General features: G+C 42.7%; 2 protein-coding genes across 7 annotated transcripts; one reads left to right on the plus strand and one right to left on the minus strand.

The window, feature by feature from the left end:
* Positions 1–22262, minus strand: LOC307267986 (WD repeat-containing protein 37-like). Of its 4 annotated transcripts, none has more exons than XM_080050482.1 (14): positions 22195–22262; positions 19841–20113; positions 17699–17795; positions 17454–17549; positions 15179–15243; positions 11747–11885; positions 11174–11245; positions 10965–11009; positions 10723–10799; positions 10220–10454; positions 9799–9940; positions 3236–3370; positions 2824–2938; positions 1–2732 (listed from the first exon to the last, which is right to left on the minus strand). In XM_080050482.1, the coding sequence occupies exons 2-14, from the start codon at positions 19991–19993 to the stop codon at positions 2601–2603; spliced, it is 1503 nt and encodes a 500-aa protein (XP_079906608.1). In that variant the 5' UTR covers positions 19994–20113; positions 22195–22262; the 3' UTR covers positions 1–2600. The 4 variants fall into 4 exon arrangements, with proteins under 4 accessions (XP_079906608.1, XP_079906610.1, XP_079906609.1 ...); XM_080050484.1 differs by lacking the exon at positions 22195–22262 and adding an exon at positions 21918–22057; XM_080050483.1 differs by lacking the exon at positions 22195–22262 and adding an exon at positions 21609–21908.
* idi1 (isopentenyl-diphosphate delta isomerase 1) lies at positions 22012–26631 on the plus strand. 3 transcript variants are annotated; one of them, XM_080050488.1, is made up of 7 exons: positions 22012–22136; positions 23118–23269; positions 24129–24301; positions 24392–24484; positions 24594–24724; positions 24818–24922; positions 25823–26631. In XM_080050488.1, the coding sequence occupies exons 2-7, from the start codon at positions 23121–23123 to the stop codon at positions 26033–26035; spliced, it is 864 nt and encodes a 287-aa protein (XP_079906614.1). In that variant the 5' UTR covers positions 22012–22136; positions 23118–23120; the 3' UTR covers positions 26036–26631. The 3 variants fall into 3 exon arrangements, with proteins under 3 accessions (XP_079906614.1, XP_079906612.1, XP_079906613.1); XM_080050486.1 differs by having other exon boundaries at positions 24129–24484; XM_080050487.1 differs by having other exon boundaries at positions 22020–22132; positions 24129–24484.
* Positions 26632–26977: the final 346 nt, after the last annotated feature.

The following is a 26977-nucleotide window of genomic DNA, read 5'->3' on the forward strand; positions in this document are numbered from 1 at the left end:
AAGGAAATCACACATTTTTATTGGAAAGTGTCAGAGTACCCGTCATAATGAAGTATGCAAAGTAGATCACACAATGAAGTTTGAGGTGAATATGATTCGCTACAATGAAGCAAAGCCGATCCACTATTTTTACTCTTCCAAATCTGGCATGAAATAATTTAATCTATCAATCCAAAATCATATTTCCTCTGTGCAGGAATTCATATGTGGGTCTCAAATCGGACCTTTCTACCTGCAGATTAAAATGACATCGATATCAGTGGTCGTGAGATTGAGTTTCCTGAATAAAACACAAATCAAAATTCCAGACTGCTCTGTGCAGTGGAACCCAATTAAGTTATTTAACAAGCCTTTTGAAAAGTGCATTGTTGCTCAGATGGATAAGGCTGACGCACCATTTTCAATGCATTGGAAAGGCATTTCTATAAGGTTATTAAATGTGTAGGTTCACGCTACTTCTAAATCCATCCTCACTCCGTTGTTGGTAGGAGCAGCGGCAGTGACAGGTATTCCTGAAGCCAACTCCTGGGCATGTTCTGCATACGTACGCACACCAAACTACAGGTACACCAGTCACACAAGTACATGGGATCCTCTTTATGGGATTTACAGCACTGAAATAAGTTAAACATCTGATGAGCAAACACTTTACAGCATGACTTCATGTTTAGGATATTGCACATGTGTAACAAAGAACTGCGTTTCCTGCATTCAGTGTGTGTACTTCAAGTCATATTGACTTTCCAAGACAGAAATGGGCTTCACTTCGGAGCGCCAGAAACATATAGAGGAGCTTGGTTATTGCTTGTGTATTTGGATGAAGACAGCCGCTCTCAGACTCTATATAAACTAAAAGGTGCAAGAGTTCATACAAGGCTGAGGGTTCAATGCAAAGTGTAAATACTACATATTGACAGGCTGTCACTAACGCCAGATAACTATAAGTTCACTTTGGGGGTGAAACATTACAGCAACAAAGGGCTATGACTTGGCAACAGTATGAAGAAGATGGTTCTGTATTTTACCGGCACAAGGAAATATGGGTACATAATGTGGCTAAAACACCTAGACCTGCAATTTATAGGGAAAGCTACATTATCATAATGTTCAACACGTCCAATTCACAGACCTTCAAAAGATTTGTAGACAACACAAGTGCAGTGGCTTTCCCGTTACTGCAATGCTCGTTGCATTCTGACAGGTGAGGCAGAATAGAGCAATACATTAACAAGGAAACCCTATTGTATATGTGAAACAAGGCAGGTTACAGCATCATCAGTGTGAAATATTGGAGAAAAAAAAATGGAAATACAGAGACTGGACGTGAATAGAAAGCATCATAAGGTAACAGGCAAGGACTCAAATCTGAAACACGTTAAGACAACAGACACATTATATGTTTTGTTCCATGACGAGAAATATTCTGAGTAAACTGATAAAAACATTTCACAGAACAAGGTTATCTCTGGCAAACGGTAGATAACTTGATAAGACACTTAATCCATGAACTAGCAACAGGTCACTTAAATCAGGCCACACAACATAATATATACATAGCTTCTCTATATTGTATTCTACAGACTCTGCGGGCCTCATCATGGTTCAGACACAACTTCACAAGTAACATCGCAAAAACCCGAGTTTATCTAAATGCAATAGCAACCATTCAGCAGTAACTAAATGACAGTGATGTGAACAGCAGCCTGTACACTTTTGATACATGAACAAAAGAACGTGCTAGGGATAAGAGGATCAGCTTAGCCAGGCTCACAATTCACAATTCATGCTAAAAAGAGTGAAAGAGTGTAATACAGGAGATCTGCTCTGTGGCCTCGTACACACAGTAACTGAACACCAGGGAGCGTTCCACAGCTTTTACATGAACTCAAGAGATGACAACCATCTTTGATCAAACAATGTTAAAGCCATAGTGCTAACGTCTGTCGCCGACTCGCCACCGTGAGGAATTCTGAGTAATTACAACAATACTGGTGCGTCTACATGAGGTAAGCCTTCTGCTGTACGTCCAGGTTATTTCTTAGCAGTAGAATCAACAACTCAAACATTTCGTGGGAGCTTCTTATTCTGAGCTCCTGCACCAGGTTTGTAAACACTGCCATACTGAGAAATACAGAGAGAATTTTTTTGGAGCTGATAGGTTTAATCAACTTTGTCTCAACTCTTTTGGCAATGGCTTGAATGTAACCAACATCCATACATATGAAACAGTTATGCACTATAGCTTTAATATCTGCATCCTCAAAAGCAACGCAACTGTGATAATGAACAATGTTTTTCACACCTTTCAGAAGCTGTGATACGTGACAACTATAATGCTTCACAGGGTAAACGCTTAGTGGGCATATGCGAGGCCACAGATGACAGTGTTTGTGTGTGCGTCTGTGTGTGTGTGCGCGTCTGTCTGTGTGTGTGTGTGTGTGTGTGTGTGTGTGTGTGTGTGTGTGTGTGTGTGTGTGTGTGTGTGTGTGTGTGTGTGTGTGTGTGTGTGTGTGTGTGTGTGTGTGTGTGTGTGTGTGTGTGTGTGTGTGTGTGTGTGTGTGTGTGTGTGTGTGTGTGTGTGTGTGTGTGTGTCAGCGACATCACTTCTCCTGCAGCAGGGCAGGGATGTTGATGTTCCAGCCGATGGCCTGGCGGTCGAACCCGCACGTGAACAGGTTGCAGGACTGGTTCTCTTCGTTCCACGCTGTACAACACACCATTCGCCTGTGACCCTGCACACACACACACAGACACAAATATTTAATATTTAATATCTTTGTTTTAAAGATGCATATAGAGTAATCAGATCCTGCCTGTCCTTACCATCCTGTTGCTGCGTGGCAGTCTGGCCAGCCTCACCCCGCTCATGTCAAACAGTCGGACTTGGCGATTGTCGTGCGGCAGAGCGATGATCCTCTGGTTGGCAGAGACGCTTAACCTGAAAGATCAGATCAAGTTCACTTTGAATAAGGGCCAGATTTGATTAGTAAAGTCCTCATGTGTAAGCCTGGACTTTCATTGTGTGGAGGGATTTGGTAAAATAAACTATCACTGTCTCATGATTCATCATTTATGGCGTAATAGTCAATTCAAATGAAGCAATGCCATCGATGATCAATTATGCAACAAATATGCAACTGCTTTTGTTCAATGAACAACATCAGATCCAGGTTTTTCATTGGACAATAGCAGAAACCATATTGCCTCATCCAGTCCCATCCGTCCTTCCACCTACCTGTTCACTGCTGAGTCAGTGCGGATGGTGGCTATAGGTGACCTCATGTTCTTCAAATCCCACACCTTGACAGTGCGATCGTCACTCCCTGAAACCACATTGTCGCCCACCGTGAACACTGCAGACGTCACCGTGCTACAAGAAAATGGACACAGAGCGATTGGTTGTTACACAAAGAATGTTGTATTCTTGGTGTCTGTCTGTCTGTCTGTCTGTCTGTCTGTCTGTCTGTCTGTCTGTCTGTGTCAGTTTTGGGAAATTCACACTGTTGTCAACATCCCAATTTAAGTGCAGTGATGAAAGCTGATAGGAAAGAACAACAAAAGTTCATCCAATTCAGGAGAGGGAAGAAAGAAGGTACAACCTCCGGACGATAACACTTTATGGTTCTAGATATAAAGTGTGATTCTCCACTTGAACACATTACTAGGCCTTCCATCTGGTGGAAGGCAATGTGGGCAGGATCCCACTCGCACTGTATTTTTGTCACACAGACAAAGCTGTCAGAGCAGCTTGATGCCTTAAATCAGGGGTGTCAAACATACAACAACAAACAGACTTGTAGAGCATCAAAAAGTAAGTCTCTAGCACATTCCTGTGAGGAGTTATGAATTGTTTAAGAAATAACCAAAATGCTCATTCCAGTCGCTAGGGGGCAGCCAAAAAAACAAGGAAGGAATTCCTGGAAGAGCCCAGGAAATAAACAGCACATTCTAGCAACGTAGTAAATGGCAATCTTGCATCACTACTATTAAGTGCCACAACACCTGTATAAAAATAAAACAGTTGTTAATGAAAGTGAAATGTATTTCAATTCCATTGGCCTCTCTGTGAATAAATGTGTTGTGCTAATATTGATCCTTGTGATCCGTGATTATCTAGGCTACAAATGTAGGCTGAATGATAAAGCATAGTACTGAAAAACAAAGCTAAAGATTTGGAGTCGACATTTTTTTTAGCACAGCCCTAAATCTTAGTTGTCTTTTTTCTCTCATTGTGGATATATATTTTTGAATCAAATCACAATTTCAGTTTTTCCGTTGAGTTAATAAGTTGAACTTTCTGAGTACAAGGTAGTATCTGCATTCCATTGTTATGAAAAATAAGACGTTACTTATATACTCTTGAAATCTGAAACACGCATCAATTCATAGCAGGTGATCACTGATAGGCTTATAATGCCAAACACAGTCTCTTTATTCTCCATCATATCATTAGCTATGTCGGGCACATTGGGGACAGAAAAGTGCTTTATATGCATTCAGTATCCCCCCATCCTCCCACGCCCTGTATCCAACCAGCCGTGATAGCACTGCTCCACATGAAAGCACTGAGGTCAGGCCTAGCCATTCATTTAATAGACCTTTAATATTTCCAATCTATTACTGTGTGTCAGTGGCTCCTGTGAGGCTTTTCTTCTTCTTTCCTGTTCATTAATGTAGGGAAGGTTATTTTTTTCTTTTTCAAAAAAGCCCAGATTCTTGATTAACTTTAGCGTTGAGCAGTGTCCCTTCCCACACACAAGCATTGTCTGCGGTTTCCACATCTAGTTTTTCTTTCTAAAACTGGCTTCCCTCTTAATTCAAATTGACACGCCATTAAGGGCAAATTAGGGGACTAAACTTTGTCCTATTAGAGGGGGCCGAGGCTCAAGGAAACTGCCGGATCATTACAGGCACCTTCTGACATTGCAGGGTACAGCCCACCAGGGAATACAGGAGGGCGGTGGGGGAGGGGGGGGAGAGAGAGAGAGAAACGGAGGAAAGGAAATGATAGGAGGTGTGTGGGGAGTGTAATCAGACAGGTTAATTGATTAAAAGGTTGATTAAGGTTAAAGGTTTTTTTAGAATGGCTGGTGAGGAGGGAGGGGAGTATTCACTGCTACTTAATGGCATCTCAGCAGTGTGTCTGACAGCCAAGGTCAAGACTCCCTGCAATTCGGAGACTTTGGGAGTTTTGAAAGGGAGAGATAGAGACATACATTGTACATACATACATACAGACAGACAGACAGACAGACAGACAGACAGACAGAGGAAATCATGGGACATATCTGCAGTTTAAGGAGAGCTGAATATATCTACCTAACCACAAGGTCATTTTTATATACAACTGCTGCGTTATTTCAAAATTTGGGAGAGACACAAGTGTTAGAGAGGTGCAAGTATATTATTAGATGTCCGTCACAACTGCTTCAGCCTCTACAAAGAAATCAAAATTCCATGTCACAGACTTAACAGAGTTTGGGTAATTATGCCTTAAATTTGCCACCTTTGTTTTTGTTTCTAATGGGGACAAAGTTTGTCAGTCTCACCCTTTCCAAATGAAAATAATCACTTTCACATTCACAGCTCATTGCCTCACATCAATGTAGGGGAGAGTGGGGTTAAGTGAGACACTTTTTAGGGGGTCAAGCCCGAGCAGGAGGTGGGACCGCGTTTTGCAGAGCAATGCGGTTCCCTGGGGCTTGCTCTCTGGCGGCGGGGGCTGGCGCCGATTATGTGTTGGCAGAGAACAGAAGAGGTGGAGAAGTGTTAATTGCCTTCATAGTGTTTAATAGTGTTAATAGCGTTAATAGTAATAGCCTTGGTTGTCTGGGCCCGAGTACTGATGTCCGGCCACTGCATAAATGTCCTGCCTATGCAAACACTATAACTGATAACTGATTATAGAATATCTATTCATCCATTTCCCTAACATTTGTGCTCCTCTGTCTATCTTCCACGATTGGCCGAGCGATGCCTCTGGGGTTCTCTCCCTCTGTCTACCAAGCACTCTCCATGCTACTCTACTGACTCAGAGTTCTGTGCGAAATCAGCCATCCTAAGAACGGACGCTCCCCGGCTGCTCGTGCCTCACATCAGCATTGATTCACCATCCAGCAGGATTGTACTCTTTCTACTCGCATGCCTGTACACTCTTTATGTTCATTTTGCTTCGCTCAATGGTTGTCTGTCTGTCCTCTTCCAGTTTTCCCTGGTGGAGATGAGACGGTGTGGATCAGGTCCCTCCTCCGACAGCTTCTGAAGTACTCCTGCATCCACACTATTCACTATTCATATTTTGATTTAGTATTACCATGTAAACATCTGGTCAATGATTCGACTCCTTTGTGATTTTCTCTACTTATGACATCTATTGGTGGCGTCGGGATGCTTGCACAGGCGTCTGTGGTGGCGCCGTGCTGTTGCCTAAAACTGATATGATTTGATCTATTGCAGGATGTCCGTCCTGGGAGAGGGATCCCTTACGCTGTCAATTGCAAATGTCTATTTGTGATATGGGGCTATTCAAATAAAACTGATTTGATTTGATTTACCCCACTGCCACAATTTGAGAAAAAACTACCTCTCTACCTAACTGTTTCCACACAGAAATGGGATGAATGAAAACAACTCTCTTTGGATAACGGAGATGTGATGTCTGACATTGTAGTTGGTTGTGGACTGTAAGGCACATATCAGATGCTAGGTGGATGATGGGCTGGGACCAGACAGGAGAACATATTAGACATTACAATAGTTCCTAATCAAATAAATCCTCTGTAGTGAGACATTTACTACTATATACTATATGTTATGTGACATAGGAAGGTGGGATAAGAAAGAATGGGATAATATATAAACATGAGACAGAAGGTATGTAGATAAGGTGTCAAGAGAAAACCACTGCTGTGACAGAGTTTAAAGAAGGATCTTATTAATGGAATCCATATATGTCTCTGTTCATCTGTTCATCTTGAGTTGTAGATTGGTTTTATTGGTTTTTCCTTGTTGAGCCTTTTACATATTCATTTCAGCTTTGCTTTTACTCTTTGAGAAGACAAATGCTGTCATCTCCAATGTTCCAATCGGACTCTACACACTCAGACAGGCACAGGCTCTTTAGAGTCAGAGTGGCACTGCTGTCACTTTGAGTATTAAGCTACTAAAAGATGCACACTGGCAGTGGAAAACCAAGGAATGCATAAACTGGTGACTGTATGACATGAGTCTTAATGGATACTATCTGCTATAGAGGATGTTCAACTCTACTCTTTGGGTAAGCGTAAGTATGTATCAACCACGTCATTAAGTTTGCAGGCGACACAACAGTGGTGGGTCTTGATGAAAATGATGAAACTGCATACAGGATGGAGGTGGAGCAGCTCATAACGTGGTGCAGGTCCCACAACCTCGCACTCAGCGTGGAGAAAACAAAAGAGATGGTGATTGACTTCAGGAGGGCAGGCAAACAACACCATCAGCAGCGTCATGTTCCTGGGAATTCACCTGGCCGACGACCTGACTTCCAACATCAACACCACAGCAGTCATCAAAAAAGCCCAGCAACGGCTCCACTCCCTCCGGAGACTCAGGAAAGCTGGTCTCCCCCCTCCTCCCCTCACCACCTTCTTCATGGGCACCACTGAGAGTATCCTGACCTACAGCTTCACTTCCTGGTTCGGGAGCTGCAAGGCCTATGAACAACAGCAGCTAAACAGGATAGTGAAGATGGCCACCAGGATTATTGGTGTCCCTCTCCCTTTCCTGATGGTGGCCTACCAGCAACACTGTACCCGCAGAGCCACCACCATCATTAAGGACCTTCACCAGCCCTCTCACAGCCTGTTCACCCTCCTGCCATCAGGAGGAGATACAGGTTCATCCCCTGCAGATCCAGCAGGATGCTGAGCAGCTTTTTCCCACAGGCTGTAAGGCTCCTGAACCGACTGTTCCCCCTCCCCCCACACACACTCCCCCACCACCGCCACCATGGTTACAGATTGACAGCCACAAAACTGTCAAGGACACTCCTGAATATCCAGCACTTTATTCAGACTGATGTGTGTTTTTATTGATATGTCTGTTGTTTTCTTATTGTTTGATGAGAGTCTGCTTTGTTTGCTGCGCTTTAGCAAAAGGGACAGTCACAGAGAACCTATTAAGTGCTGGTGTATTCGCCCAGAGATCTGCACACAGACACAGACACAGACCCAGACACATTCACAGACACACGCTGATTTCCATCAACCACAATCAAACGTCTCCGGGAGGCGTGGATGGCAGGAGAGACAGCGACATGGTTGTCACTTCGTGTTTGCTCTGGTTAGCTCGTTGTTAGCTCACATGCAGTTGTCATTACTCTGCAATTATGGCGGGCTGGTGGGACGGAGGGGGCATGCTGAACTTGTAGCTGCCGCAGTTCACTGTCAGGAGGTGTTAGACTGAATTGCCGGTGAAGGCAGTGGAAACGAGAGGCTGTCTCCCCTCAGCTAAAACCTCTTCTGCCTATTCAACCATTTACACTCTACTCTGCTGGGTTACGCCATTCATGCCACGTCATTATGAGATTCTGGAAAATTAGCCAAAGAAATGGCAGGGAGCTAGCAGCACCCTGTTATCTTTGGAGGCTCTGGTTAGAAAACTGCTCACAAGTTGGAAAGAGGAAAAAGCACCAGGATCAGTAAACTGTATGGATGACTGTCAGTGCAACATGTATATCTTTTTATTTAAGAATGTATTCATCTTGATCTTTGGCTTAGATAAAACACTTCAATTGGGCCTGTATTATACCGCAATGACCTTTTTTTTCAGACCAACTGGTTGTGATAATAATAAAATCAACATTACTGTTTTTTGCTCAGCCAGGTCAAGTCAGTCACTCATCACTCAAACTTTTATTCCTAAATAATACTGCAGCTGAATTGTGCGTAAACAGCTTCAGAAAGTTGATTTAGAACTTTTTATCTGTTTTTAGGACATGTTTCTGCTTTAAATCCATCGCAGAAGGACAGGTCAGGAGGTCTTCACTTTAAAGACAGTCGATGGCCATTTGGAAAGGGAAGGAAAGGAGGAGGGCTGCTGTTAACTGTGAAACACTGCTCCTTAATCTCATGACCACCAATTGTCTATGGGAGAGAATTAAGAGTGGGATCTCCAGGAATTATAAATGTTGGGATTGTACATAATGAGCTGTATGTAATCCCCTCCCCCCCACTTGCAATCAAAGGCTGCCAGGCTGCCAGCCAGACATCAAACACATGCAGACATGCACATCAACACACAGACAGACACATACACACACTCTTCTTCTTACGTCTTTTTAAAAGCGCTGCCATTCAAAGCCACAAACGGGGCCCCGACAGTCATCTTTTTAAAATGAGCGTCTGCAATTGAGTGTTAACAGCGAGCGAAGTGCCAAATTACACAGAGTGGAGGATTAACGCAGAAACGGACAGATAAGTGAACAGGAGAGCGAGGGAGAGAGAACGCGGTAGGAAGAGAAAGAGGAGAAAACCGTTGATGTGAGGAGAAGTGCTCTGTAATGAATGAGAGGCAAGTGGAGGATTTGGGTTAGAGCAAAAGGCTCTGCAAATTAATGTGGCAATGTAAAAGGAAAAAGAAAAGCAGAATGTGCCCAAGGGATTCACAGAGCAAAGAGGTGTTACAGCGCCACCTTGTGAATGAAACAGACTGCAGCCACTAACCAGCACTCCAACTGTTGAAACCTTCAATGAAAGATTTCTCGATACATGGAGTGAGCAGTGTGTGTGTGTGAGAGAGAGAGAGAGAGAGACTCACTCAGTGTGTCCCTGGAAGACGTTGACAGAGTGGATGGACGGGTCTCTGAAGTCCCACAATCTGAAGGTGGTGTCCCTGGATGAAGTGACCACCAGGCGCTGGGTGGGGTGGGTACAGCAGTGGGTCAGCTCCTGGTCATGCCCTGTACACACACACACACACACACACACACACACACACACACACACATAAACAGCAGGATTTGCACATCACTAAAATGTTTACATAGAGACAAGTGGTTGCTACAGAAAGAAAGAAGCGAGAGCTTTGTGCTGCCAAGTTACATTCCACAGATATGTCTTAAACCTTTTTTCTAGCTGGCTTCTGGCCAATGCAAAATATGAACAATACTCAAAAGTGTTAAGAGGAAAAACCTGAAAATAATGAGGGTGAAGATAACGGTCTACTGGTGTTGACATACCAGTGAGTGAGTGAACCAGTTCAGACGTCTCCACCTCATACAGGTTGGCAGCACGGTCCCAGGAGGCTGTCACCACCTGTCGGCCTCCCACCAACCAATCAGCTGCGATCACTACGCCCTGGTGGCTCTTCAGGGTTGCCGTGGCGACCCGGACGGTGGGGACTTCGCAAGGGCCCTCGCCGTCCACCTCACCTTCTTCTCTGTCCGACAAGTCCTGGTCGTCATCGAAGGGAGCCTATGGGTGTACAAGAAGAAATAGTTAGAGGCACTGTGTGTACTGCAGCATTGCTGAATTAATCACTGTGAGGACTATGATCTAGTTTTGGTGTGATTAATTTACCATGGAAAGCAAAGTGAGCTCATTACATTTATGTTAATATGTATTCACTAACTTGGGCTTTTTATAAAATCCCTAGAAAAAAAAATAAACCACTTAGAACTGCAGGGCATTTGAGGATATTTCAGTGGAAAATGAGAGGAAAAACTGTGAAAAAGCCACTCACACTGACATCTTGTGGTGGCTGGGGGGCAGGAAGCTGCACCATGTAGCGCCAGATGTGAGCCGTCTGGTCTCCAGAGGCTGTGGAACAGAGAAGACATCATTCACATTCATCAAGCACATTCACATCTACAATCATCTGACAGCTACGTCAGAGACCCCGCCACATGAAGATAATAAGAAACGTTGACACAGATGTCAAATGTGACTAATTAGACCAAGAAATCACACGTTTTAAATCCATACCTGTGAGGGCCATCTGCTCTGTGGGGTGGAACTTGATGGAGTTGACTGTGGGCATATGAACAATGATGAGACACGTACATCTGCTACATCAAGTATTCCTATTATCTAACAACACAAGTCAGCAACTGTTGACACCACAGTCTTTTATGTAACAGAAAGATACTTTTACTTTGATATACAATGTATTTAGGTTTCTTATGAATTCTGACCTGATCCTGCATGGCCAGCATACCTCAGCAGGCATTTCCCAGTCTCAATGCTCCAGAGCAGAGCGGAGTGATCTGCCAAGAGAGGATATCATGAAGACATTCACATTGATTTTCTTACAGTTGTCAGTTAATTAAATATATATTTAATATTTGAATGTACTTTATTCACAGTGCTTTGATTTAGTGAGGCATTTCTGGAGCACTTTAAGGTGAGATTGTGTACAATGCTATCTGTAAGTAATGAAATCCCAGGAGTTTATTCCCAGCAGACACATGAAGCTGGAGCTTCCAAAGGGGAAAAGAAAAGAATCATCATCAACACTGAAAAGAATTTAGAGTTCTGCCTTTTCCAAAAAATAGTTTCGACACTGCTGGTGTGCTAACAATGATCTATGATGAACTATGATTTCATTTTTTGCTAAGTGCACAAAGGTATCATAATTAATTTGACAATTATATAATGGTGTAGATAGCGCATGCAGCACCTTCAATATTGACTCATTACTCTTCCTGAAAAGCACTCTGCCACATGTCCAGAGCAATGCTGCAGTGCTTCTTTAAACAGTGGTGTACCTGCAGATGCAGTGCCCAGCACCACTGGCTGAATGTGGGTGACGCTGAGGTCCCAGATCCCGTCCCGGTGGCCCACATACTCCCTGAGCAGCTGGCACAAAGCCCGGGAGCCCGCCGTGGTTTTGAAACTGGACACAATCTGAAGAACGAGGGGAGAGAGAGAAATAGACAGAGGGATGAATAACTACTCATGGTGCTGAAACAAACACAGCTACAACTGTAGCTTCAATTAGAGGCCAAGTCAAATGAAAGGAACTACAGATGCACCAATGCAAAGTTTTCAGAACTGATGCGAATGCTGATTCATTTGACAATGAGCCGATATTAATACCAGCATATGTAAGGCTGTATTTACAAGCTACACGTCCTATGATGGCACAGTCACACAAAAACAACCGTTTTAATAAGTTGTGTTTGTGAGTGATGTTAATATAATTGAAAGCTGGCTACAGAACAGTAGAAAGTCCTTTTCCCAGGTGTCAGTTTATTGTTTGACAAACAGATTAGCAGTCAATGCACATGTTGTGAGCCCGCTTGCTTAGGGCTTAACTCTCTTCATGTTCTGGTGGTGCCACAATGTCTCACTCTTCTCTGTTTATAAAGGATCAGAAACAAAAGCCCAGACAGGGGTTTACAATGAAGCAATAGAGACATTTTTACAGATCAGATGGATCATTTAGTTATCCATGATAATTATGTCAGATTTAGGAGAAATGTGTCCACTCTGGGTTTAGAACAAATTGTTAACCACAGACAAATGCACCAAACTGTCTGTGGCTGCAGTCTTCATATCTAAACTAATAATGGCACTTTAAGTCTCTGTGTAAAGAAGAAAGATCATTGCTGTGCTCCGATACGAGTGGTGCACCTCTAAAATGAACTAGCACTCTTAAATCCCTCACTACAAGCTTCCGGATCAACTAATTACAGGTTGAATTGTAGTTTCAACAGTCAGAGCAGTCACAGTGGGGGCAGTACGTGCTGCTGCAAACAGACAGGCTGACCACGGCAACAAGCTCACATCATTGGTAGTCATTAGACGCAGCAGCTAAGCATCTGGTTCCCTGGTGTCAGACTGTGTTAAGGCCAGGACACACCAGTCCGACTTGTTTCTACTTGTTCCGACTACGCAAAAAATAGTGTCGGCCGTTTCAGGAAGCTCCAGGCTTCCCGTCGCGGCCAGAGAACACACCAAACTGACTGCTGACTTTCCGTACGCTCTGTTGCTTGCGCGGGACGTAATGTCTCCATAACAGCAGGCGGCGCTAATCTGTATTGTGGCCCGAAAAAATACGAAAGCCGGAAATGATGGGACAGCTGTCTAGAGCATAAACATAGATAGAAATACGTATTTATATTTATGGACCATAAGATCACAATTTTTAGCAGAGAGTGTCGAGCATGGTGTCGAGCAGTCAACAAGGGTTGATGCATGTGAGTACTCTCAAAACGAAACGAACAAACACATTAAAACGATGGCTAGCTGTTGTTAGCTGTTTGTGCTACCCGCCTCACTTCCGGGCTTCACTGATTCGCTAGCCCTCCACCAATCAAATTGCTCCAAATGAAAGACGGTCGGCCGCCGATTGAACATGTTCAATCGGCTCAAAACAAGCCCGACGACCTCTACGTCGGCCGACGTCACGGCACACACCAAACAGATTCGTCTCCCGACCCCCTATCGACTCTACGACGGCGATTTTCGGGCTGGTGTGTCCTGGCCTTTAGTGTATGCTCTCATTCTGTCCACTGTGTTTACAGTCACATTACAGTACAACACACCATACACCTTTGTTTCATGTCACTGACACACAATGAGCAGTCAGCAACAAGAGGAATAGCCCAGTCCAGTCCAGGTAAACTGAGGAAGTAGTTAGTGCAAGTCATTAGTTTCAAGTCCCATCGTGTTTCTTAGCCAGCTGATAGGTTAGCCGTAGATTATGGAGCAGCTAGTTATGTCAAGAGGTTAATCCAACATGTCCTTCCTTGATCCCTGTATCCTCTTTCCTAGATTTCAAAGCAGCAGAGGATAGTGGCCCTGGCCCACAAGCTGGCTTCAGATTGTTTCTTTGATTTAAGTAAGGCAACGTCCAGGGGAACTTTACGGTAAAATGTGAAACCAAAGCATGGGGAAGACAAGGTCAAGTTCATATTACACTTCAGTAAAACACATCGAATCAGAATTTTGAAACATAAGATGTACTATCAACAGCTGTGCGCACAAATATTAATGTTGAAGTTCTCCCACGCATACGTGATTGAATTGCAAGCAACGATGACACCGGCATTACAGTAACACATTTTGAGAAATGTTTTAGTCGCTTTCTTGCATAGACTTAAGATTTAAATATTGATACTACTCTCATATCTGTATCTCGTTTGATTAAGCCGTACAATAAAACAACAATTTGCTGTTTCATGGCGGTTATACGCTGGTCTGGTTGGTAACAGTTGCCAGGAAACCATCAAAGACTCCATGTTACTGGTTGTGGCCAAGTAGAAGCCCAGCACACTCCAGTTTTTGAATGGATTAGACGTGCTACATATTATATGTTCATTCGGGAGCTTCTTTTTTTTTTACCTTCAGAGAGCCACTGCAGCTGTTTGTCATTTTCCAGTCTTTGTTAAGCTAAGCTAAGCTAAGAGATTGCTGGCATTAGCTTCCTATTGAGAGTGCAGACACGAGAGAGGTGCCAATATTCTCATCTGATAAAAAGAAATGCTGATCTATTCCCTTAAGAGAGTTTGAAGACAACTTTTTACTAAACATCAGTCTCAATCTCAATTCGACTTTTCTTTGGACAGTGTGACGATTAACTATGATTTTGCAAGCTAATGGAAAAGTGGAAGTTTAATAAGAAACTATATAAAAAAATCCCTGGTCTCTTTTTGTTTGTTTTTATCAAATGCAGATGTTCATCAGCACCGAGTGATGTCTGAAAGAGAGATGAGGAGTCAAGGTCAGACTGGAGTTAGACACAGACTCAGCGCACAGCTGTCCCCCACAATGCTTAGTGACAAACGAGAGCATTCAGGAAGTTACCCATGAATCTCCTCCCCACAACTCCCATGAGGCCACACTGAAGTTACGAGGTCCACCAAATTTGCTGTGGAAAGTGTACAAGTGCTACGTCGGCAAGAAATGAAAAAAAGGAAGAAGTCAAAGGAGATGTCACTTTGCAAAACACGCTTCAAATCAAGTTTCCGTAGTCCCTGTAAATCCAGAAAGTTTGAAATGTATCTATGCATCAGCAGCTCAAAAACAAAAGAATTTGACAGTAATGTTTAACCACTTTGTACTCTGCAACAATGTGGCTTTAATAGACTGTTAGCATTTACCCCAAGCCTTAATCCCAACAGTTCCAATTGTTACACAGATGACCCATCTTTAGAAGCTCTATAGAATAGTGTCACATAGCTGGAGCCAGGTACCTTGCTGGTAGAGGCTTTGTAGGTTGTCTTCAGCTTCTGGGACAGTTGACTGGTGCTGTGGCTGGCTGTGTGATGGAGAGACAAAGAACAATGGATGAAATTCACCACTGAGTAACAATCTCATCGGCTGCTTTCACTCTAGTACTAATGGCCTCGTAAAGTGTCAAGGCTTTAGACTGTGCACAGACCTACAACAATACAAAGCCTTGTGCGTTTCTAGTTTGAAGTTGTCAGTACTTTCTGCACGGATGCAAATGACTTTCAGAAAACCTGTGCAGAGGTATTGTGAGCGGAAGGGAGGGAGCTGGGTAGCACATATTCATGCTGTTGCTTCACAAAACAATGTTACCAGGCTTGTTTAAGGAAAGGATGTTTGGTTTAAAGTGGCTACGAGGAACTTTTCAGTATTATTTACAATAATTTTTTTTCCTCTGATGATCATAAATTACCTTGACCAGCAAACAATACCATCAGTGCAAAAAAAACTGTTTTTATATAGTTTTTATTACGTAATGCCTTTGGTCTGGTCGGACACCCAGTCCGATTTACAACTTGCATGCAGGCTCTATGGTCACATATTCGTATTGGTCGAGATTTCAGTGTAGCGCAGCAACGCGATTTGAGTAGCCTATCCCTCCAGGTAGGAGAAGATTTCTGTACATAAGCCTTGTTTTTAGACAGTTATTTGTAGTCATAATGGCAGGACCCTCAAAGAAAAAAAGAAAATTCAGTAAAGAACAACTAAAGCTAAAAGGGAGAGTGAAAGACGGGCGAAAACGAGAGTTATACTCGGTCATGTTTTCACCAGGTGGAGAGAATAACGGGATCGTAAAAGCTTCAATACCGAACCTGAATTGTCAGTTTTTTTTTTCTGAATTGCCAAGGTGATTAGAGATAATATCCCTATCAATTCTTCTCCATACCATAAACTCATTCGTTAATATTTCTGACTCTAGTGAGAGGAGGGGAGAATTTTTTTTTCTTTTGAGAAGTGGATAAGTGGGAGGATCAAGCATTTGTTTCTCCTGTTTATTCTTATTGCAGAAATCTATGCAATTACACCTGGTGAATCATGTTATCAGCGATCTATTGACGATGGCTTTTACGCACACGCTCAACCCAGAGTGAACACGCTCAGAGTTGATTGACCCAACGCTGATCCACTGTTCTGAAACCGATAACCCAGAGTTGCTCATCTCTGAGTTGACCAACCCTGCAACCTGAAATACCCCTCAGCTTGTTTCAGCCATTAGTCAACCCTAAAAAGAGTGATTTGTTTCAGCTATGAATTTCTTAATGCCCTCTCTCAGGTGCTGGGAGGTGATATTGAGAAACTGTTGGGGTTGTTGGACCAAACTGGAGGCAGCGAATGATGTGACTGAGCTCGTCTACCGGTATCTAATAAGAGGGTGTGTTGTTAGCCTAGCTCCTGGCGGTCGTGCTAATGTTGCGTATTCGGTGTATGTCACGGTACGTCAGCTAGATGGGTGTATCTCCCTCCCCCCAACGTCACATCACTGCCTTTTTTTGGTACAAGGAAATAAGGCAAACTCTGACAAGATGGCGACGCGCATAAGCCAAGAGGATTGGATGCAGTTGGAAGAACTGAGATCAGCCCGATCGATTATACTATCTATGGTTTAAGCGTATACTTAATAGGCTTTGTAAACACAAGGTTAAGACTTGGCCCCAACTCCCTAGCTCCTCCCCTGCTACTACCCAGCTTTAATCCTAAATTTCTCTCTGAAGGTTCCTCTTTGTTGCCTCACCATGGCTCACAGAATCAACATACACAGTTTAGTCGTACATGTTTTATGTTTTTTTTTTGGTGTGAATTTTACATGATCTGTGTTTGATGTCTAAGGTTTGTGCATGCTGGTTCCAGACACTTGGATACTTTAAATCACTGCCCTATAGAAACAGAGGACAAATGGCTTAGTAATGTGCTGCTTGGATGAACAATCCTACCACTGTCCAGCACCTTGGTCACAATGTTTATTTTAGCGGCTGACTGCAGAAACTTAGAGGTGGAGCAAGTTTAAGAAAAGTTAAACTATTGCATAGAATTCTATAGAATATATACTAACCTCATCTACCATACAGCACACAACTCTTATAAGTCTGTCTTACAGGCAGAATTGTTCAGCCAACAAATAAATAAATAAATAACTTAATAAATAATAATGAAGAACTTTCATTTGATCACCAAACAATGAGTTCCATCCTTGCAGAAGCAGAAGTGTGTTAAAGGTTTTGAAACCTGGAAACACTGTACCTTTTGTCTTCAGCGCTCCCTTGGTGGGGTCTCCTCCATCGATGGTCTGTCCATCTCCGGTCAGACGCTCATTCAGAGAATCGATTTCCCGGCGTACTGTAATGTTAGCACGGTGACAGGGTCGTCAGTTAGCAAACACTGGTTAGTTAATCAACACCTGAAGATGAACACAGTACGGTATGTTTCCCTAGAGATCCAAATGCAATCCAAATACATTTACTTGACCCTCCCTATCAGCTACTCACATTCAAGGTTCTCGATGTAGAGATTTTCAAACTCGCGCTCGATCTGGCCAAAAAGGTCAAGAAGATTGTTCCGTACAGAGTGGGGCAGCCTGGAGTCCTGGGGAAGAATAATGGCTGATTAACCTGACAGTAAGCAGACATGTGGCCTACAAATTAGGAAGTAAACACAGTCCACCAACATGCTCAGGGAGCAGGAGTCCCCACTTGTATTCCCTTATGTTCCTTTTTCAGTGTGGTTATCTCCTTTGATCATAATGTGAATTATTTTATAAAATATGCTGTGCTTAAAAACTCAAGAGCATTTTATAATGATGCTCAAACATTAAAGCATCAAAGCATTAATAAACAAATACAATTTTACAGTGACAAACTGTAACTGCATCTTATATGTATAAGGTTTGGGAGACTTATAAAATACACATCACTTAAACTAATCAAAAGCAAAAAATCACTATCGGCCAATACTCGCATTTGTGTAAAAACTGCCTACTCACAACTGCCTAACTAAACAACTGCCAGGCTTCCACCAGACAAACTCCTTTCAGCTGACTTACCTCCATGGTGAAGCACCCAGTCATCAGCTGACCAACAGTCTACACCAGACTAGCATAGCAAAGAGCTGCCAGGAAAAAACAATGGATTCAAAAGGCTGCGTCTGACAGCTCGCCTCCAGAGCGGCTGCTTAGTTCTCTGGCCATGTGAAGAACGAGGAAACCAAATCCTCCACTGTCACTCTCTCTTCTGGCACATGTTCAAAAAACCAACAGTGTGTCACGGTGACGTTAACAGCCAGACCATTCTGTCAGCACACGTTCTAAACTAGCAAACAACAGGCAGCCCTTATGCATTCAAAGCTGATTATCTGTGGCCTTAAAACTTGCAGCGAACTCCAGGCTCATAATAACAGCATTGAGAAAGCGGAAGAAAATGCATTCTGTGTGTGCGTTACATATGGGTTTATGAAGCGTGTGTGTGGAATTGTGCTGCGGGGGAGTAGACCTGGTACATAACTGGAGCCAGCATGTCCTGGCAACAGACAAAAAGGTCTGGTGAAAAGGCTTATCAGACCTGGACAAGCGGCCCATATTAAAACTTGATGAGACAACAGCTCAGTGCAAGCTGAGCTCCAGTTGTAGTGAGCTGGTTATTCAAGGACAATGTCAAACAGAGAAAGGAAACGCAAAAGGACGATAAAGGTCAAGACTATGTCAGGGCAATACTGATTAAAAACAGCATCACAATATCGTAGACTGAATTTTTTTGATGCAAAATATTTTATTTTTTCCAGCTCAATCTTAAATGACAGACACACGTGATGATTCGATCTAAAACACATGACGCTCACACACAAACCCTTTAGTTCATTTTAACAGACAGAGGACTCCTAACGAGGTTACTCTACAGCCAACTCCCAAAAGACCAACAACCAGGATGTCCTTGATCAAACAGAAACAGCTTTTATTATCTCGGCAGTGAAGAGAACATGACAACTATGCTACAACTATTTTACATTAGGAAATGCCTGCACATATAAAGGCTACGGCTCTTTCCTTTCTTGGATAAATAAATTGATTTTAGCACCAATAAATAACTTGGATGGCGAGAGAAAATAGCTAACTTGATGGCACCAGTGAGCTTTGAAAAGTCACAGTAGACTCCTTTGATTTAACTTAAGAAATCAGTAACCAAAAAGTGTACACCCACAACAGGCAGTTCCTAAAAGGTTTAAAGAATGTGAAACCTGGACAACACTAATACTTTGAATAGAGTAAGAACGAGGAGTTGTTGTTCTTTATAGTTAAGTAAATAGAACTTTCCTTGGGAAAACATTTCAAAAACCCACTGTAGCAATGAGCTGTGTAAAAAAACATCAGGCAAAAAATAAAAGCTATGTTGCCAAACCGGCTGGTACTGTAGTGACTGACAAGAACAGCTTTACACACAACTACACCATGACAATCAATATGTTTGTACATGTCATATAAGCTACATGTTTATCAGAACGCTTGCCAGCAGCTGTTGCAGATGCTTGTGTGTCAGTGTGAGAATTAAAGTCATTTCTGTGTGTGTGTTTGTGTGTATGTGTATTTGTATGTGGATGTGTGTGTGTGTGTGTGTGTGTGTGTGTGTGTGTGTGTTTACCTGTCCCTCCAGCATGTCTCCTCTTTGAATGCCTGAGGGCCTCTCCTCTGTGCTGTTGGTGCGTCTGATGGACAGACTGTGAGCCTTGCGCTTCTGCTTGGGGTGACGGGAGGCCGAAGCAGAGCTGGCGCTGCTCCCGCCCTCCACAGGCATCCCTCCTACCTCGCGGGTGGCCCTGCCCCCTACTCAGCTCTCACCTGAGAAGCAGGTAAACAGAGACCAGGCTCTCGCTAGATGGATTGGATAGGTTGGTCTGTTATCACCACCACCTGCCTGAAGGTTAAAAGAAGGTGAAAGTCAGGTGCACAGCCATAGCAGGAGCTACTGAACATGAAGGGTATATTCCATCTGACCCTGATATCTTCTGATGTGAAACAACAGGATTCTAATCATTTAAAAGCCCCGCTATTTAACTTAAGTCTAAAGCAAAACATACAGTGCACTTTGCAGAACCTGATTAAAACCTTTTTTCTATTTATTGACAAACCCCTACTGTTGTGCGAAGACGACTTTGGGATTATTATGCTAGAAATTTATGAAATTAGACAATTAAATTACTACTCAATTAATAGAATGACTTACTACTAAATTGGAATAATTCTGTCTAAAAATAAGTGTCCCTTTGTACATTTTTTGTCATCCTAATTTACTATTGTTAGTCGGCTAAGCCTGACATACCTAAACTCCTCCTCTAATAAAAGTGTGTTTACCAAAAAAAACTTTCGAGATTAAATACACAGTATATGGAGTTCGGCGTCAAGTTTTACAGAAGCTAAGAGAAAGTCATATTGTGCTGGCTCGTGCTGTTGTTGTGATGGCGTTGAGAGAATAGCTACATTAAGCTAGCATGCTACACTCACCAGCGAAGTGCTGAGAGTGTGACTGAAAGTACTGTATATAGTATGTGATAAAGGTCTGTGCATGTTTTGATGGTTTGTTTATAGGATTGAATCCAAAGCGACAGAAAGGAGAATACCACTCGAATCGGCTGTGCCACTGAGCTTCCTACTTCTGTATTTCCAGCATAAAAGTAACATTTATAATAGGGATTCAAAAAATGTCTCTTCAGATTGTGATCAATGCTTGCAATAAAGAAAGTATGGAACTCAGAAAGCAGCACATTATAAGACTACATAGGCTATAATCAACATCTTTATTAAAAAGTTTCATCAGATTGTGCACAATTAGGCTATGGGTCCGTGTATGTTATGAACCTATTATAAAGGTTACCTTTACGCTGGAAATACAGGAAGTAGGAAGCTCTTAGTGGCACAGCCAACAGCTGAAGGAGCGCTGCAACCAATCAGGAGAAAGCCCGCCCACAGATGGAATAGCCAATGAGGCTCGTTTATTAGTTTAACGGTCAGAAACGAGAGAAGGGAAATCAGACACAAACAAACAAACTGCTTTATCCCGTTTTCTTGTTTCTGTCATAGTCTGTTTTGGTGTTGTACCAATAAACAAGAAAAGGAGACTTCGGCTCATATTTTTCTTTTCTGCATTCCAGCAGGAAAACGGTAGAACAGAAAAACGAGTCGGTTTCTCCTTTCTGTCACTTTGGATTCAATGCAAAAAACAAACCATCAAAAATCGGACCGACAAACTACAGATCACGCGTGTATATTCAACGGTATGCCCCCGGAAAAATACCTCTTATCAAATTAACATGGTAAATAACGACGAATATTCTACGTTGCTTTCGTGTCTTGTTGTGGCATATCCTGATATGAACCTGTCATGTCTGAAAGATAAGAGGAAGGACACTCACCGCAGTCACTGTCTCACTGACTTCATACCTGGCTTACAGTTAGCACGAATGTCCCCAAACCAAATATGCAGCAGGCTAGAGCAGGCTAACTCAAGCATTTTCCCATCATTGCGGTATCTAACGTCTAAAAGTCAGCAGCTATCCGACAGCAGCCAGCGGGTATAGCCTTCCGGACTCTATATAAAACTGTGTCAACAAGTCAAATTGTAATTTCAAACATATTTTCGACGTATGGCTATGAAAGTCAACGTTATAGTTTGACAAGTATCAACATTTTTGACACATCACGAATTATATTGGTGCCCTTACTTCCGTATAACGTGATTTTCTGTTTGCACTCTGTAAACCAATGGGATGTCACGCTGATGCTACGGCAGCCAATGAGAAACCGTGATGGTACCAGGACGGAGTGAGGGCTAGCTCGTTCGGCCGCAGTATTTCGCTCTAAAATATCGTCGTTAACAAATCAAAGTAAATCACGTTAAAAGACGTGGTTTATCTACACGAAGCAGGAAAATTCTATTGTAAGTAAGTGGACGTTGTATCGGTTTCTCTGTGGGTTGTATATGCAGCAGACAATGCATACTTATGTCCAGTTGTCAGAGGCCTGGGAGGTGCGGGCCGTGCTGTGCGTTGGTCTATGGCGTGTTGACGATCAGGGTTTAGAGGGAAACACGAAGTGGAATCTGCTGGACCGGGACTATAAGATCCCACCACTCTGTGCTGTCATAAGTTCTATCTTATAGGCTAACACGTCTGCCTAGGTCCTAGGATATAATATATATACTGTATAGGATATAAAAAATATCAACTAGAATTTGCCCACCCAGATGCTACCGATATCTGGTCCTATATAAAGAACCCCAACTTTCAGATGCTCTCACAGATTTTCCTAGGGGAGTTGAATCTAACCGATAAACAGCATTTAATGTGCATGGCATTTTTTTTACCGCCCAGCCTGAAATGTGTGGGCATGTTTTTTTTATTTTATTTTATTTTTAATAATTTTAAATCAAATAGCCTACCTTTGAGTTTTTGAATATTGGTAGGACGAAAGCATTTTATCTTACATTGTATTGATAAACTTGATTAAACCCATAAGAGAGTAATGACATTCATGTGTTACTATCTTCAACTGTACATTTGAACACATTTGTACATGTTCAATGGGTTACAGCCTTCACAGTTTTACAACTTATAATAACTCAAACTTGGGTGCATTTACGTTCAGTGGCGCATGCTAATATAATCGTAATTAAATCGTGCCCCCCTCTTAGTAATGGCAGAATTTGATAAAAAAAAAGGTTTATTTTTCTCAGCAAGATATTTGGCTATGACGCAAAATGTTCCTACTCGGGGCCCCCTCAGTTTAATAGGTCCATGCTCAGTACCCAGGTGTTATCCATGGACATATAGAAAGTGCTATCAGCAGCGTATCTGATCCTTGTTCCGGTTCTTACCAACACCCCATACCTCCACTCCTTGTGATTGGTCTCTTGTTTCTGTCAGGCGATGGTGCGGGGTGTGTGGGCGGTGCTGCGGACGGTGTCCCGCGAGGGTGCTGCAGCTGTGCTTAAACCAAACGTACCTGGCAGAGCCGCAGCACCGTGGAACAGAGCTGCGCAAACACCAGTCACTGCGTACTACAGAACTATATTCAGGTAAGATACCGCTCTTTAAAACAATTCGTGGTTTGAGTTTAAATACAGCGACACTGGAGATAACGCTACGCCTGTTGACTGTAAGCTGAGTGAGTGGTGGTGTTTGTCTGTGCTATTGATAGCTGAGCCCTGTGCGCTGGGATGAATGCTCATATCTCACTAATAAAAGAAAGACATGCGCTTGACGTTGCTTTGCATGTTGAGTGCGCACTTTGAAGACTGCAGCCCAACGCCTTTATGTAAATATGCCCTTCATATCATATAGCAGCTAAATTAAGTTAAACACAAACCATAATAACATGCGCATTGACTGTCTGTGGCATCCGCTGGAATACTAATATCAAAACAACAGTTGGTAACGAATTGACATTAGTCCATCCACACTTCAATGGTTTAAGTTCCAAAACTGCCTGCAAGCTGCTTTAAAGGGACTATTTTGACATTTTTGGATATTATATTTTTGGATTTATGATGTCCCTTTGGCACTAGGAACTTGTTTATTGTCCTTTGCCATTTCTTCTGATTGGCTACATCAATGTAATATTAATTGCAATGTGTTAATGATGGGCAAATCATCAATAATAATACAAAATAAAACCGTCATACCTTTCCTTTTTATGAGCACCACTACTGGTGTGTCAAAGTTCATTCTTGAACGTGTAAAGAAAAACACATTCTTCCTCAGTGGGTTGAGTTTGCTCTGAATCTCTTACAAACTTGAGAGCTAGTGAGCAGTGAGGTTTGTTTTGGTCAAACTGTACCTGGTCCTGCTATGTTCAGAATGTTTTTAATTGGAAGTGCACAGCCCTGTTTTGAGGTGAATGACACATGTCTCTAAACTACTCCCTGTGCGCCACAGTCAGGCCAGACAGCTCCAGTGTGCCTTCAGGATGCCGGAGATAACCACCGATCACCTGGACCAGAAGCAGGTCCAGCTGCTGGCAGAGATGTGCATCCTCATCGACGACAACGACCGCAAGATTGGAGCGGACACCAAGAAGAACTGCCACCTCAACTCCAACATCGACAACGGTAGACTGCACACACACCTGTCTTGTATCTTGTTTAGTTCATTTATTTCCGGTTTTGTTCTTATGGTGAATTGTTTGTTTTCTTCGCCAGGTTTATTACACAGAGCTTTCAGCGTCTTCATTTTCAACAGTGAAGAGAAGCTGCTCTTGCAGCAGAGGTCCGACGCCAAAATCACTTTTCCAGGTTGGTAAAAAGTTCTCAACCACTGTCTTAACCATTATCTAACATACTGTTAGTAGGAACTGATCGTGTGCGTGTGCGTGTGTGTGTGTGTGTGTGTGTGTGTTTACAGGCTGTTACACAAACACGTGCTGCAGTCATCCCTTACACACAGACAGTGAGCTGGAGGAGCAGGATGTCATGGGAGTGAGGAGAGCTGCTCAGAGGAGACTAGAGGCTGAGCTGGGGATCCCCATGGAACAGGTAGAGCACATGTTACGAGAGGTTTATGGAGGATCTGTGGAGAAGCTCATCTCCTCCCATCTAAGCTCCTCTGCCTTGTTGCTTGACCCCCAGGTGACCCCAGGTGAGATGACCTACCTGACCAGGATCCACTACAAGGCCCAGTCAGATGGCGTTTGGGGCGAACATGAGATCGACTACATCCTCTTCATGCAGAAGGTAGGGCCATGTTTGTCTGTTGGACTTTGAGCTCAGTTGCATTAGGATACAGGTCTTGTATCTGGCCTGCCTTATGTTTAAATCACTACATTCAAGTCACAGAGCAAAGCATTCGTTTCTTTTCATGAAAAGTGTGAACATGCACAACTTGGAAAACAGGTTAGACTTTTTTTTTTCATGATGAAAACGATCGGTGAGTCTTTGAAGATTCTGGGAATACCTTCAGGAAAGTACGAAGTGTTTTTATTCTACCTTCTGGAGGACAAGTGAAAAGTCTGCCAACCCTGAACTAGCTTTGAATATAGAACAGACTGATTAGAGGCTGTTACTGGAATGGAATGATTAAACTTAATGTGTGCCCTGGTCAGGAGAGAGTAAGCCGAATGATTCACTCGCTAACTACACAAGCTTGAGGAATTTGCTGTTTTCTAAGGTGTGTGATATACAGATGAAAGGGCATTCTAGATGAATTTGCTAGCATCGCTCCATTCCCCTTAAAGGAATACTTCACCCATACGGAACCAGCGTTCTATCATTATAAAATCACTATTATAATATAGTGAATGAGGTTTTTCTTTCCTCAGTCTTCCCTTGGCCCAGCTGTCCTGTTAATCCTGACCCTTACTGTGATGTCACAAGAAGGAAAATGTAGGGTTAGACAGTGAGACCATATACACTCTTTCTGCCTTTTTTTGCACATTTATACTACATAGGATCTCCTAGTTCAATACACCTTCATATTCCAACCGGTGAAGTAGGTCTTTAAGTGATCATATATCAGAGGAGGAAATGTTGGACAGCAGTTGTGCTCGACACCTTCTCCCTTCTTGTTTGTATTTGTCTGTGTCTGCATTACATTGCACAAAACAACACGGTCTTTTTCTACCGTCTCTTTTAAAGGAGGTGGATTTGAGTCCAGACCCCAATGAGATCAAAAGCCACTGTTACGTGAGCAAGGAGGAGCTGAAGGAGATGTTGGAGAAGGCCAAGCGCAAGGAGCTGGAGATCACACCCTGGTTCAGCCTCATCGCAGAGACCTTCCTCTTCAAGTGGTGGGACAACCTGCACAACCTCAAGCAGTTCATGGACCACAGCAACATCCACCGCATGTAAACGCAACCGAAAATACTGCCCATTCAAACCCCTCGGTTGTTCTAGCGCTTTCCTGACGTACACGAACACTTGAGCTGCTAGAAATCTCCCCTGACGCTCACATGTCGAACACTGGTACTCATTTAATCCTGGTACTAGTAAGTGTAAGACTTCTACATCAATGGAGAAAGGCAGAGAATGTTGACGTTTTCCTTTGTGTTGATAGGCGTTCAGGTTCACAGAAGTTGTGTAGCTTTAATGTGCATGCAAGGTGATGCAAGTAGGGCTAGGATGAATGAAGTCTTTGGTATTTAGAAATGTCATTTAGTCAACGCTGACAAGCTGCACACTGCTTTCACAGACTGACCTGCTGTAAATGCATTTAGCATTTTATTTTATAAGGCAGAAAAATGCTGTTAACTAATTAAAGATAGAAGACTATTTTTATATAAAAAACTTAAACGTGCCTGGGTACAGGACATAAGGTTGGGATAAATAGTGTCTATTACCGATGTGATGTCACGACAACCGCTGACACTCTGCATATTGTTGATAGTGATATCGGGGAACGAGATGCATCTTTCTTCCCTTTGACTCAATAAAAGTGTTCATGATCATTGGCTGGAGACGGCTGTGTTTTTCATTGGAGTGCAAAACACAAAGGAACACCTTTATCAATGATGTAATGTGATTTTGATGGAGTTCTTGGGGTTGTTATAAATATTCACACACATGAAAAGTTGATTGTAATTAGAAAAGGCATTCATTCATTGTCATGTGAATAATTGTTTGCAGTCTTTTGGACTATGAGAATCTAAACTGCCCGGCCCACTTAAATCACTTAAAATAAGCCAAATTATTTGGTGGAATCAAAATTATAGATATCGACAGTAGAACTCCCGGCTATGTTTAATAGTTAAAGTAAGAGCATTTCCACAGGCACAATGCGAAGAGAACATAAGG

This window comes from Ammodytes marinus, assembly GCF_949987685.1.
Source record: "Ammodytes marinus genome assembly, chromosome: 21".
Classification (NCBI taxonomy): domain Eukaryota; kingdom Metazoa; phylum Chordata; class Actinopteri; order Uranoscopiformes; family Ammodytidae; genus Ammodytes; species Ammodytes marinus.